Source organism: Aotus nancymaae, unplaced genomic scaffold (assembly GCF_030222135.1).
Source record: "Aotus nancymaae isolate 86718 unplaced genomic scaffold, 86718_ANA_hifiasm-v0.15.2.pri h1tg000083l, whole genome shotgun sequence".
Lineage (NCBI taxonomy): Eukaryota > Metazoa > Chordata > Mammalia > Primates > Aotidae > Aotus > Aotus nancymaae.
In genome coordinates, this window is record NW_026988498.1 from 3,466,706 (window position 1) to 3,481,479 (window position 14,774).

The 14,774-nt window shown below is 44.2% G+C and overlaps 1 protein-coding gene across 7 annotated transcripts in view; it reads right to left on the reverse strand.

The window, feature by feature from the left end:
• Positions 1 to 3,457: 3,457 nt before the first annotated feature.
• SFMBT2 (Scm like with four mbt domains 2) overlaps positions 3,458 to 14,774 on the reverse strand; it is a 288,295-nt gene continuing 276,978 nt past the window's right edge. For all 7 annotated transcript variants that reach the window (XM_064369048.1, XM_021670606.2, XM_064369044.1 and 4 more), the window contains one exon: positions 3,458 to 8,699. In XM_064369048.1, the coding sequence (XP_064225118.1) occupies positions 8,559 to 8,699 (141 nt within the window). In that variant the 3' untranslated portion in view covers positions 3,458 to 8,558. The remainder of the gene's footprint in view (positions 8,700 to 14,774) is intronic.

The window sequence follows — 14,774 nt, forward strand, 5'->3', positions numbered from 1 at the left end:
TCATGGTTACCAGTGACCACGTTAACACTAAGAGATGCTCCACTGAATCCCCTGGGTTTCTGGCATGCTCCTCCCTGCCCTCATCATGCAAAACCAGAAACCTGTCAAGGCTGCATGTCTCCAACTCCTGGGCTCAAGCTGAGAAGCTGTTTCATAAACTTCTTGCATCCATTGTCTTATCTGGGGCTCCAAAGATAACAAAGTCTGAGGCAAAGCATATGTGCTAATATTTTATTGTGGAATGAAACATCCAGGCAGCAGGAATAAGGGAAAATAGACTATGAGGCAGGTAGGGCTGGAAAGCAAATGCCAGGTGGTATGTTGCAGAGTTGGCCTATCAAGGTTTCTGGTCAGGCTAAACAGAACTACTTTTCTTCAGAATAGAACATCAAGGCAAAAGGATTCCTCCCATCTCTCACTGATCCAAGCTGGTGCCTTGGGACACGAATTCCCCTTTACCTGAAGGGGGTGTCACCCGGCCCTTCTGGTCAGCTGTCAGGGAAGCCAGATCCTGCACGCCATAGTGTGTACTTCATTTGAATCTAGGTTTGGTGGGTAGGGTCCCAACTCTCAAGGTCTTAGTTGGGTTGGGACTGGTGGCTGAAGTTTCTGCCGAGGTGGATGTGAAGGAGACAATGGCAGTGGCAGCCAGGATGTTCCAACGAGCAAGTGCTCAAAGGCCCAGCAGTTGATGGCGCCTAGTGATGCTGGGAATATGGTTCACTACCACATGCCACCTCTGCCTAGAATATTTACCTAATATCCAATCCCCTACCAACCATGCATGGATGTATCACTATCCACCCCTTACAGAAAACTGAGGCTTTGTGTAACATACCCTGCACATAGTGAAATGAATATTTGAACCCAGTAAAAAGTGAAACATTGGTGCTCTTTCTCCTAGTCCATGCACATCTCATATTCCAAAAATTCTAAGCAAAAAATGATAGTACCTATGATGAAACAAATTCTGAAGTTGGGTGAGAAGACATGGTGGTAGGGGTCACTGTGCGATGATCTGACTTCAGAATGACAAAGGCTGAGTTTCCTTTTTATGTATGACTGTGAAGCACCATTTAGACATACTAGCTATAGGAGAACACTAAACAATGTACTTTGACACAACAAATGAACCACATTAAATGGAATGTGTTATAACCCAGGCTCAAGCTGACAACATAAAAACCTCTTGATGAAACTATCCTCAAGTAAATCTTCGCAGTGCATCTATTATTTTTATGTAGTATTTTCACCAAACTGGTATGTCCACTCTTCACATGGAATCGGCCAAGGTCATGTTCACATAAACAGCATTTCTTTAAATGCAGTCCTTAAAACTCCACTAAGCATCAAGCTCTTTCGGAGACTTAAAATCATCACAACATGGCCGGGCACAGTGGCTCACGCCTGTAATCCTAGCACTTTGGGAAGCTTAGGTGGATGAACCATGAGGTCAAGAGATGGAGACCATCCTGGCCAACATCGTGAAACCCTGCATCTACTAAAAATATAATTAGCTGGGCGTGGTGGCGTGTGCCTGTAGTCCCAGCTACTCAGGAGGCTGAGGCAGGAGAATTGCTTGAACCCAGGAAGCAGAGGTTGCAGTGAGCCGAGACTGAACCACTGCACTCCAGCCTAACAACAGAGTGAGACTCCATTTGAAAAAAAAAAAAAAAAAAAAAGTCACAGCACAAACCCCAGGACAAAGGAGAAGAGTAACTTCCAGCAAACTGAAAGTTGTAAAAAGAAATACAGATTTTCTTTCTTGCCTTGATTAGAGGCGAAGAACAGAGTTCAGCTTTCACTATATTACATATTTGGTCTTTCTTTTCTCAAAGATCTTCCAGTGCAAATAGAAATACAATGATCCTGTTTACTTAGCCATTTCACCCTTTATCTATTTGCATCCGGTGGATTTTGAGAAAATGAACACTATGTCTCCTACTTTGCCCTCTTAGGCCTCGTTTTTGCTATTAAAAAAAGTTTCCTAGCCAGGTGTGGTGGCATGCCTGGGTTCCCAGCTACTCAGGAGGCTGAAGTAGAAGGATCACCTAAGTCCGGGAGTTTGAGGCTCCAGAGAGCCGTGATGATGCCACTATCCTCCAGCCTGGGTGACAGTGAGACCCTGTCTCAGAAAAAAATGTTTCCATAATTAAAAGAAAAATTTCTATATGCAGAATGCGATGGCCAGCAGAGGAAAAGATAATATTTGAAGAGAAGTAGATAATTGCACCACTGCACTCCAGCCTGGGTGACAGAGCAAGATCCTGTCTCTAAAAAGAAAGCAATAAAGTAAAAAATACATTGAAATAAGATCCTCGAAAGACGTCATCTGGGATGGATGAAAAGGAGAAATCATTCAAAACCCCTCTGCCTCCATTACCTCAGTGCTTTCTCTCCCCTTCTCCCTTAACTCTGTCCCTAGGAGACACTACCTGAACCTGTGGTCACAGAGGAAGGGGACAAGTTCTGCCTGTGGGAGATCCCTGGCATAGGATGGCAAGGCCTCTCTCCCTGTCCCAGCTTCGATGCCTAAAACCTATGTGTGACATTCAAAGAAAAACAATAAATGTAAATGTGGTGATTTAATTATTTCTCTTATAGAAATCCTAGAATAATGAAAATGATTGAAAGTGGGAGGGCTGTATACTCAAAGGATTATAAATCATTCTATTATAAAGACACATGCACATGTATTACATTGCAGCACTGTTTACAATAGTAAAGACTTGGAACCAACCCAAATGCCTATCAAAGATAGACTGAATAAGGAAAATGTGGCACATATACACCATGGAATACTACGCAGCCATAAAAAAGGATGAGTTCATGTCCTTTGCAGGGACATGGATGAATCTGGAAACCATCATTCTCAGCAAACTGACACAAGAACAGAAAACCAAACACCACATGTTCTCACTCATAAGTGTGTGTTGAACAATGAGAACACATGGACGCAGAGAGGGGAACATCACACATGGGCCTGTCAGGGGGTGGGGGCCTAGGGGAGGGATAGCAGGGGGTGGGGGTATGGGGGATGGATAACATTAGGAGAAATCCCTAATGTAGATGACAGGGGGATGGATGCAGCAAACCACCATGGCACATGTATACTTATGTAACAAACCTACATGATCTGCACATGTACCCCAGAACTTTAAGTTTAATAATAAAAAAAAAAGGAAGTGAAAGGGCTATAGGTTGTGTGAGGATACACAAGCATGTTTTAACAACACAAAAGAATAAATACAAGTTCCTTGATCAGAAAGTTCCATTCTGGAGCTAGAGGTGATTCTGAGAGGTCACACAGGACTTTGAGAGCCGTGGTCATTAACAACCTAGAAATAAGCCTTCAGCGTGCGGCAAAAAGAAAACAAAAACTTCAGAACAAAATAGCTAACGCAGACACTAAAGATAATATTGAACAACCTTCAACATAAAAACCCAAACACCACCATAGAATTTATTTTTACTTTATTAACAATGTGGCTTACAAGTTTTCTTCAAGTAAAAAGGGTTTTTTTCATTTAGAATAAAAATTAAAATATAACTCTGATATAGATTTTCATTTATTTACATGAAAACATATATACAGAATACAATCTTACAGCAAACCAACAGCATGCCCTTTGTCCCGCAAATTTCAAAAGTAACGACACCAATTTTTCCCTTTTATTCACCAAAACATACACAAGATAGGAATCCAATTTCAATATAAACTATTCAAACTAGAATGCAAAACAGTGAAAGGGCTTTCAACATTCACGACGAGGGATAGTTTATGCTTCCAGAGATCATGCTAGCTCCTGTTTAGAACAAGTGAGATGATTATTTTTTCTGTCATTTAAAAAATTTGCCTCAATTTTTTTATCCTAAGGTGATTTTTAGCCAACGATTGTTCTAGAATATTCATTTTTTTGCTAGCACATCTCTTCAGCCACACAAAAAGCACTGCTCTGCCTTGGTTAGTGGCACAGCCTTCATACTCACTGGGACCAAATTCTCATCACTTAACGCCAACAGTACAGAAGGATTACGGCCCCTTCCTCAGACAATATAGAATTGTTTGAGTTGTTATTTATCATTTAAACTAGAGAGGTTCTGAATCAAAATTCAAGGCAGCACTGTATGTCAGCAATTGTAATTTTTAGGTAAATCACACGGGTCAAAATAGCACAATTTGATTTTATCATAGTATGTTTGGGGTTATCTGTAAACCCTTCTAGTGATAAGAGCTATGAGAATTAGTCAACTTAAGAATTCAACCACGTGAACGGAAGTAATTGCCAGAAAACCCTTGAACAGAAAAGAGCAATAAACAAAAAAAAGAATTATTAAATTCTAATAGTTGCCAATACGGATTTCCCTTGCTATTTAATTATTGCACCAACGAGATATGAGCAGTATGGGTATCTCGCCAACAGTTTCTTCCTTAACAACTACAGGTTTCTTAATTTACTATGTTTCCTTTCAAATAATTGCACGCGCGATCACAGCTTTCTAAAGACAGAAAAGCGAGGAAGTGGAGCCTTGATTCGCCACCTTACTCCAAAAGCAGCGAAGGTGCTCAAACCACAACAAAGATTTTTAACACTACTGGGTTTTGTTTTCGTTCTATATACAGAAATAAATATAAATGGGTGTTCTATAAAATAAGTATGAAAACCCCTAGTGCTTCTAAAACCAAGGGGGGACAGCTCTTAGAAAGGGGTGTTTGGCGTGAGATAGAAGGCAAATCTCAGAACTTGCCGAATACAACGCTCAAAATCCTGTGAGATAAATTAGGGAGACGACACCCAACTTGAAAAGGCCGATCAAAATCGACCCTCTAGAGAGGGCAGTAAAGGTCACAGGAGCAGCGTTCAAGGTGTGGGTTATTTTAACGTACTGAGGAACAAATCAAAGCAAACACAGGAAATAATCTTTCGAATATGATCAAATAAGGTGGGAGAACCCAGAAGCCGCGCAGCTCAAATACTGTGTCTGACTCAAACTTGGATCCAATGACTCTAATTTTAAAAGCGAAGGCTGAGTTCCCCACACTGTGAAGCTCTGTGGTGACGTTAACGGTGTTTTGCTTTTGTTTTGAAAGGCAAAGGAGTTCTGTGATGCCAGCAGTACCCTGTTCCTTTTCTAGTTGTTAGGTTTGGGTTTTTGTGGACAGGATTTTTTCAACATAGTACAAAAGCAGTCAAGAAGCGAGGAGCTGAAACAAGCTCCGTTAGCTTAGGGCGAGACTGAGTGACGGGCTGTCGTGATCCAAGTGGAGGTGGCGTCTCTTTCTCAGGGTTTTCACATGGCGCAGATGGTGGAGTCTGCTGGGCCAGTTCCCGTGGCGTTCCACAGGATGTGGGTGCACTAAGGAGAGACGGCAAAGAAACGGTACCATCCAGGGGAGGAATGCAAGGAATCACTTCTCGGTGTTTAGACCATGACACTTTTGGCCTAGGGGCTACGGTGGCATTGGAGCACACATGTCAAATCTTTTTCTGCCAAAAGCAACAAGGACACACAGAGAAAAATGCTCCATGAAATTGGCCCCATCTTTAAGACAGACGCTGGTGAGAGATGAATCCTACAGAGACGTGAAAACACATTACAGTTCTGTACCAGAATTGCTGCTGATGTGAAGTCCACTCACCGCGACTGAAATCCCCCGAGAATCCAAGCTCGTAAGGACACTGGCGACACCTGGGGCAGAAGCACCTCCTGGCTCCTAAAATCCTCCTGGGCTCTCCTCAAGGACTGGAGAGATGGCATAGAGACAACCGTCATGGTGACGCCAGGCTGTGCCCTCCTGTGCTGTGGCCACAGCCATCTCCTCCCTGGCACACGCACACACAGTGGGCACCCACGGTGACTGTGACTGCACAGAGAAGCACTGAAGTTAACTGTAAGGGTGAAGGACACGGAGAGTCTTGGGCGCTTGGCCCCATGGGAAGCAAACGCTTTCCCCAGAGACAGTGGCCGCGCCCTTCTTGGGCTCCTGGTGGGTCACATTCCAGCTCTCTGGGTGGGCTCTGGAGACCCCCCACCCAGAGGATCTCCTCCCTCCAATGCAGCACCTCCTCTCCGTGCCACCACTGAGAAGGGAGACAGAAGTGGCATTCGTTCTGCAAGTCCCTGTTCTGTTGTGGCCACCACGTTCCCTCATCCTCGTCTCAAATACAACAGAAACAGCTCAGCTTGAAAAGGCCACGGTGAAGGATCAAGGAGTCGGCGTGGAGAGAATGCCAAAGGTCTGGAAATGGATGCTCCTTCCAATCATCTGACAGGGTTTAACTCCACAAGACTGAGCGTTTAAGGCCAAAAGCATGTGGCTGACAAGGCAGGGGCGGGTGGAGAACCGCGGAGAGGTCAGAACTTGAGCTTTGAAGGAGAGCGGCCCGAGGCAAGCCAACCACGGATCCCAGAGACGTCTCTGTCCGGGCACAGATGTCACACTCCTCCCATCCGAGGCCCCCAGGCAGATCCACCAGCCAAACTCTAAAACTGGATAATAGAAATCGGCTGCAGGGGAGACCAAAAAGCCTTATCCATAGAGTATGTGTTTTCCATTCACATCTGGAACCGCTACAGAATATGAAGAAGGGTGAGCTTAAGCGATCGAAGTTTCCAAAAATCCCACCAAGAATCGTATCTGAAAACGTCACAGAAATGCAAGCAGCTCATGAGCCCACCACAGGATTTTACTGCAACTGTGGAGACTCCAGTCCAAGGGACGAGCTCAAGGTAATTATGGTGGAAAAGCAGGAAGGCTGCAAAGCCTCTGTTTCCGGCATCTGCTCAGAAACCATGGGAGGGTTTGGGTTCCTTGCATAAGTTTAAAAAGGCATCTAGGCAGCCGCCACAGAGGGACCCTGTAGTCCACGGGGTCTGCGTGGAGATCCCAAATCACTCATGAGGATATGGAGATGGCTTCTGGTCCAAGAGGCCAGCCAACTCCCACAGCCACAGATATGTCTGCACATGACCTGGCAGATTTCATACAACTGCCCAAGAAATTCCACAAGCAAACTCAAAGCCAGAAAGAGCTACAGGAATGGCAGGGTTAGAACTGGGACCACTTCTTTTTCTTTCTTTTTGTCGTTTTTGGCCAATCTGGATCTTCCTTTCCTGCATGAGCAGGATGAATGCCAGCGGGAGACAGCGTGTTCACCCCCAGACTCTCGGTGTCCACACCTGTCGCTTCACAGGAACCGAGGTCCAGAGTGATGAGAAGTCACCCAAGATCTCAGAGTTAGTTCTCAGCAAAACCCGGGTGCCAAGTGGCTGACTCCAGATTCAGTGCTCATGCTGCATCGTGCCTGGTGCATATGAGGCCAGCTGGAGCAGAACGAGACAGAAGGGACGCTCAGAGGGACTCCTGCTCGGTGACGCTGCAGTGATCCTTCTCAGGGGGTATAGCTGGTTCATGGAACGCTTCCCCCACATCTCTTTCCCTTCCTGCTCTCTGAAATTAAGCTTCTCCTTCAATATATAATCCAACATTTGCCTAAAGGACTCATTCCCTGATTCGGCTACAATTAAACTACAACAGTGGAGACAGCTGAGGGTCTAGAAAAGACTGGGTAGAGTTTGTCTCTACAGATATTCTAGGTTTCAATCAATAGCCATCCAGTTGGACTGGGCGCGGTGGCTCATGCCTGTAATCCCAGCACATTTGGAGGCTGAGGTGGGCAGATCACTTGACGTCAGGAGTTCGAGACCAGCCTGGCCAACATGGTGAAACCTCGTCTCTAAGAAAAATACAAAAATTAGCTGGGCACAGTGGTGGGTGCCTGTAATCCCAGCTACTTGGGAGGCTGAAGCAGGAGAACCACTTGAACCCAGGAGGCAGAGGCTGCAGTGAGCTGAGATCATGCCACTGCACTCCGGCCTGGGCGACAGAGCAAGACTCTGTCTCTAAAAACACAACACGACAAACAAACAGATCATCCAGTTGCATGGAGAAGCCCACCGGCCTCCTTCACTCCCCGTATTCCTAAGAGGCACCTCTAACAGAGGACAGAGCTTTAGCACATCTTTTCATAAGGACATCGCTCCCAGCTGTGTTAGAGAAAGGAGTTGCCACCAAGATGAAACCGTGTGTGCCACTTGACCAGTGTCACACACCTATCCATAGGAAACAGCGTCGATAAATGTGCCCGTTTCATTACAGGAAGCTCTATGGCATGCAGTGAGGTTTCTTCCTTGGTGACGTTCTTAGTTTTCAAAGAATGCAGGCCTAAGAAATCTGGCTCCAAGGGAGCTGCCTGGCTTGTGGTGGGAGAAAAGCAAAATGTGGGTGAACAAAGAAGCAGGCCCACATCCCGCAGAGGCCGATGCACCACTTTAACTGGCGCTCCCCAGAAGCGACTTCTGCAGTGCCTCACTGTGCTTTGAAAACACGGAAACAGCTCACAGGCTGGCAGAGGCAGGAGATCCTGGGCTTCTGGCTTTCTGGTGATACTCAGTGTCCGTACCATGTAACATATCCTGGAAATCAAAGTTTCAGTCCTGGAAACCTTTACCAACACCGCATCCCAGCGATAATGGGCCACCTCCCGAGGGCAGACTCAGTTGGCATACTGGGCGTAGAAAGCCACTTTGACTCTCTCAATCTGGTGGCATAACTTAATGGCAGGCCCGAGCTTCAGCTCCATGCACTCCTGCACCGTTGGGAGGGTCAGAAGCAGGAGTGCTTGGCCGTCAATGTCCTGCAGGAAAAGAAAGGCAGGTTAAGACAGGGCAGTGTGCACGGGGAGATGCACCTGTCATAGCAGCTTCCACCCTGGGGCCAAACGTGAGAAAAGGACAGTCTTGCTTCATTCACTCCAGGGGACTGTTGGCAGAGATACCTACCTGGCTTGATGACAGTCTTATCTTTGTGTTACTTAAATCTTTCTGCAACTGGGCACAGTGGCTCATGCCTATAATTCCAGCACTTTGGGAGGTTGAGGAGGGAGGATTGCTTGAGACCAGGAGTTTGAAACCAGCCTGGGCAATACAGCGAGATACTGTCTCTATAAAAAATTAAAAATTTAGCTGGACATGGTGGCACAAATCTGTGATCCCAGCTACTCCAAGGCTGAAATGGGAGGATCACCTGAGCCCAGGAATTTGAGGCTGCAGTGAGCTGCGATCACACCACTGCATTCCAGCCTGGGCAACAAAGCAGGATGGCCTCTAAACAACAAAAACTAAAACAACAGTTCAAAGACAAGAGCTTTCGGCTGAGGGCATTCTGGCTACTCTGAAATTCACATACCTACCCCAGTGGGTAGAAAGAGCTGAAACAGGCGGGCTGCTGAGGGAATTGCTTCCTAAGCCTATCGCCCTTTGCTGGGAGAGCAACTCACCTCCCACCCCAGGCTGGGCCAGGTGCTCCCTAAGCTATGCTGCGACTTCATCTCAGCACTAAGCAAAGGGATCTCTACTAAAAGACAAGGCTCCCTCACCTCCCTGCCAAGGTTTGCCATTTCACTGTCAGGATGAGTGAGAAGATGCTCAAGACAGATAATGCCAATGACACAGCACAGTTTTCCATAAAGGAAAACTCACACACACACACATACACACACACACCCCATTTACAGACACACACTGCCCAGAGCAAGGTGTTCCTCGTACACGATCTGTTGTTCCCACTGTATCCTGCTCAGCCCGTCTCTACCTACACACAGGGTATGAAGAGATTCATTCAATGAATGTTCAGTTGACTTTGCTTCCTGCAGGAGGAAGCATACAGAGACTCACTCCAAAGCTCTAAGACCCTTCCACTGGACATCTCTGTCTCTTCAGCAGCTTGCTTCCTATAGCAATCTGGTTTATTCACGTAGATATCATTTGACTGGACTGCTGAGTTTAACCGCAATCCTCCTTCCTATTTACCAAGACGATCTCAATAGTCCAGAGGGAGACACTGAGGCTCTAAGAGATTGCAGGCCCCAGGCAATGATGAAGATCAGTGGTACGATGAGAGCATTAAGTGAGCTCCGCATACTGGAATTTCTGCCACTTGCAGAAGAATTATACCCAGGGCTGCCATAAGCCACAAGGACATTAATAGCCAAGCAACAGCACAAGATCATATGTCTCAGACAACACCTATCAGTGACTTTTGCACAGGCAGCTTATTTTCTTAAACTAATGGTTTATTTAGCTGTCTTGAAATTATCTAAAGCAAAAAGTCGAAGTGTGTGTAAATGGTAGCCTTGAGCAGACTAATTTTCTAAGCAAGCATAATTCATCATCTGATCAGATTCAAAAGACTAATGTTAAGAGGAGGAATAATTTATCTTCGGATCAGATTCAAAAGCAACTATTCCCTAATAAGTACTGCAGCAATAAAAATGAAACATTAACTTTGAAAGTATCGATATGCATGTTATTTTTCATTTTTAAATTACAGATGAGCACTAGCAATGATGTAAGCAACTCAAAGCCACGCTCGACCAAGACACAAAGGTGACCTTATCAGACCACAAAGTAAACAGATCTGTCTTGTACACATACTAAAGGCAGGAGAGAAACTATAGAAAACCGTCACCACGTTTTCATGCTGTGTTGATATCATCCTCCCTTTCTCTATACTGCCTGCACATGCTATTTGACTTTCTTTTCAGATGCTACTGATTGTAGCTGGGGGGATTTGGGGGTACCGTGAAATAGTGCTTGGCTCTAGGTCACAAAGAAACCAAGGGGACCTCTGGCTTGAGGCCTGTTAGCCAATTCCATTTCCAGAGCCCATCCACATACAGCATATCAAAATAGACCGAGAGGGCACAGGCAGAGGCACCCAAAGTCTTCTAAGTATCATAGGCCTCTTAAAAACACATTCTAAGTAGGCAGGGGGCTGATGCTCTATTTTATTCTGTTCTGTGGATGTCGTTAAACTGTGGACAGGTGGCTTAACCATTAGGTTCAATGACATCCACAGAACAGGATAGAATAGAAATAAAACTTATTTTACCTTCACCAGGAAGTTTACTTTCCTGGTGAAAACTAATGCCCGGAAAAGCTAGCCAATCTAACTATGATCACATGGCTAGTTAGAGACAGTGTTGGAATCAGAACTGTCGTTTTCTGACATTAAACTTTGAAGGGAAAACTGTAGCTCAGTCTTTAACATCTTTAACTTGGTCATGATGGGGATTTAGTCACCACTGAATATCAGCACTAAAATCTTTATGTAACTCTTTCTCTACAGAAAATTACACTGAAGGTGGCCGATGCATGTACCACATTTAAAAGTGCAGGTGCACACACTCATTTATTTACTTGCCAATATTTATTGAGCATCTACTAAGTGGCAGGCACTTGGCTGGCTTCTGGGGAACATCACAGTGAACGAAGGAAAGCTTCCCTCTCCGGATACCCCATGAATCTGAAGGGCGGCAGACAAATAAATAGACTATTAGGATACAGGGATATTAACATATGGATGCAGAGCTAAGGGCTCAAACGGGACAGGCAACCAAGACAGTCTAATTGGGCATCAAAAGGACTTCCAACTGAGATGTCAGGGACCAGTGGCAATTATTAAGGCCAAGAGGGACTGAAAGAACACAGGTAGTTCCCTGGAATGTAGAATTGCAGGAAACTGGGGAGATACCTAAGGTAAAATCATGACAAGCCCAGAAAGCCACTTCATTTGGAAGACTATTTTTTCTTTCAAGGATTATTTAGATAACAGTATAGCTCACAGATGGTTTAATTTTTACAAACATATAAAAATTCCTATACAACTGAGAGTTGCTGGCAGAACACTTTTAATGTTAAATACAGAATTACCATAAATGGACTAACTGTAAAGAAATGAAATATGATGAGATATACAACATGCTTAGCAGAGGGCAAAATTAAATCTATTTTGATAGAGCATTCAAGTGAGGACTTGGTAGTTCCTAATGGAGGTATTCAGGTCTAGAGAAGTCAAGTTAGGGCAGCTTAATCTGGACTAAGCCTATAAACCACCCTGAGATTTTTTTCATTAAGTTCAATTGATCATTTGGACAGTCTACTTATCGTCCTGTCACTGACTGATGAAAGCTGAATGAATAGGTAAAATTTTATTTAGAGTTTTGTGTGTTCTTAGTTATGGATGAGTGGATTTTTACCGTGTAATGTACAGGTTTGCAGCACTAAATGATGGAGTATAGAACTTTTAAACAGTTGCCATAACATTTCAAAAATAAAAGCTACAGATGCTGGTAATGGGGAGTTTATAATTTTTGCAAATGCTCCTAGTGATTACAATAATCTCTGCATTTATAACATTGAGGGCATGTGTGCAGAGAGCAATGACCATGCTGTGCACTGTGATCTCATTCACATGCCAGTGAATAAAGTCTCCGGGTTCCTTCTAGCTCATCCAAAATCTCAGACAATGCCTGCAGTGACCTGCTGGAGGCCTCACCAATTCAGAGCTGGAGCTTTTGGGCTAAATGATGATGAACAAATTACTAAAAATTAGTAATGAAAGGTGTGATGGGACAGAAAAGGACTCAAGTGCCATGTACTTCAGACAGCCCAGTGGGCAATGGCTTTTTATTCCAACAGGTGAACCTGCCTAATGGGAAATGTGAAATCACACAGGAATGAGACGATGATCACTGAAAACCTACCTATGTTTCTCTCTCATAAGAAAAAAAAAGTAGGGATGAAGGGCAAGGCTTTCACTGATATTAGAAGAGCAGCAGGGCTAAACTCTGTCTCTACTAAAAATACAAAAATTAGCCGGCTGTGGTGAAATTCCAGCTACTCTGGAGGCTGAGGCAGGAGAATCGCTTGAACCCAGGAGGCGGAGGCTGCAGTGAGCTGAGATCGGGCCATTGCACTCCAGCCTGGGCAACAAGAACAAAACTCCGTCTCAAAAAATAAAATAAGAGCAACTTGATTCTACAAGGGGGATGGTGTCAGTGGTGTTCCATTTCCTAGAAGACTGAGCTTAGGGAAGGCATGAAACTTTTCTCTGGTGTTATCAACTGGGTTTAGAAATACAAGAAAGGAAGACTGAATACTTTTCCCCAACCAGCTTTTCCCCAACCAGCTTTGTTTCACTTTCTTACTTATTACTAAGAATTTATACACAGTGTAGACAGACACAGGAGCTATTAACGTTTCAAGGTGTAAGCCCTCATACCAAACCTGCAATCTAGAAATGAGAAATCTGCTCTTCATTCAGGCCTAAACTTCTTTGTTTTGTTAAAACTAAGCATTTGAGCCTAAAAATAAAACCAAAACATTAGACTAACACAGAATGCCATACCTCGTATCTTTAGCTATCAGAAGGCACCTTGCAGGGACTGAATCTGTATATGTTGAACGCACAAAGGGACCGACAGATACGCAACCAAGCCTGTGTGATCAGCGCTTGTCATGTATTTGAATACAACGCTTTTCTCGCTGCAGCACCACTGTCAATAAATACCAGACAGGAAAAGCAGTGCGTTGGCCGACACTTTACACAGGATTTCAATCTATTGCTTTATTTTTGTTTTCAAGATGGAGATATGGCTTATCAATAAGCCCCCGATCACCTAAGTCCTTGCATTTCTTAGAATTGTCTTTCTTTCCTGTTTTGTGTTCTTTGAAGGGACAAGCTCATCACCCAGTTTCTTTAGGTGTAAGGAAGCCTCTCCCTGGTTGCTTTCCAGAGTCGCCTAGACAGGAAGGGCGGCCAACATCATAAGGTCAGGAGGCGACTCCCTCTGCTCCCAATCATTCTTTTTTTGTTTGTTTTTGAGATGGAGTCTTGCTCTGTCACCCAGGCTGGAGTGCAGTGGCACGATCTTGGCTCACTGCAACCTCCGCCTCCCAGGTTTTCAAGTGATTCTCCTGCATCAGCCTCTAAAGTAGCTGGGATTACAGGTGCCCATCACCATGCCTGGCTAATTTTTGTATTTTTCTTTTTTAGAGGAGACGGGGTTTTATCACGTTAGCCAGGCTGGTCTTGAACTACTGACCTCAAGTGATCTGCCTGCCCAAAGTATTGGGATTACAGGCCTGAGCCACCATGCCCGGCCTAATCATTCTTTCAGCATGAACTTAGTGGGTGTCTGCGGAAGGTTCTAGTGGTCATCAATAGGATGAACTACTTCATTGCTTGGACTTCTTGGGATGCAAGGGAAAGAAATTTGAATGACAAGAACTACTCTCTTTGGGTGGCACTGGGGACCACAGTAATTTGCTTTTTTCAGTTCATTGCTGCATGAATTTGGGAGGAAAGCTGGGAAATCTCCTGGGTGCGTGGGAAGTCACAGACCTTTTACGCTTCCTGATTTAATGATAGAAATATCCTCTTTCTAGATTACTGGTTTGTATGATCTAAAAAGACACTGAATAAAGCTATCTTTAAATTTATCATATGAAAAACAGTATTTTTTTTTAACGAGGTTTTCAAACACAGATATTTACACCAGGACAATGCAAAAAACTTCAACGAATTAAGCACAGAGTAGAGCAAGAGTCTCGCATTTTCTGCAAAGCCAGTGAAGCAGGATGCAAGGTGGTATGCGTAAAGAAAGTGGCAACTTGTTTTTATATTAATTTAAAGGAAAATGTAAATAAAAACCCTCTCTTTTTCCTTAGGACACATCATCATATATCTTATGTTTCAGCTAACTATACTCATTTCATCTGCTGGACTATAGACTCCTTTAAAGTAGAAATTAACATTATTGTGTTTGTCCATCACCATACCATGGTCTTAAAAATATTTTATGTAGAAAGAAGAGAATATTTCCGAGGCCTCTGTTCTGTTCTATTGGTCTATATCTCTGTTTTGGTAC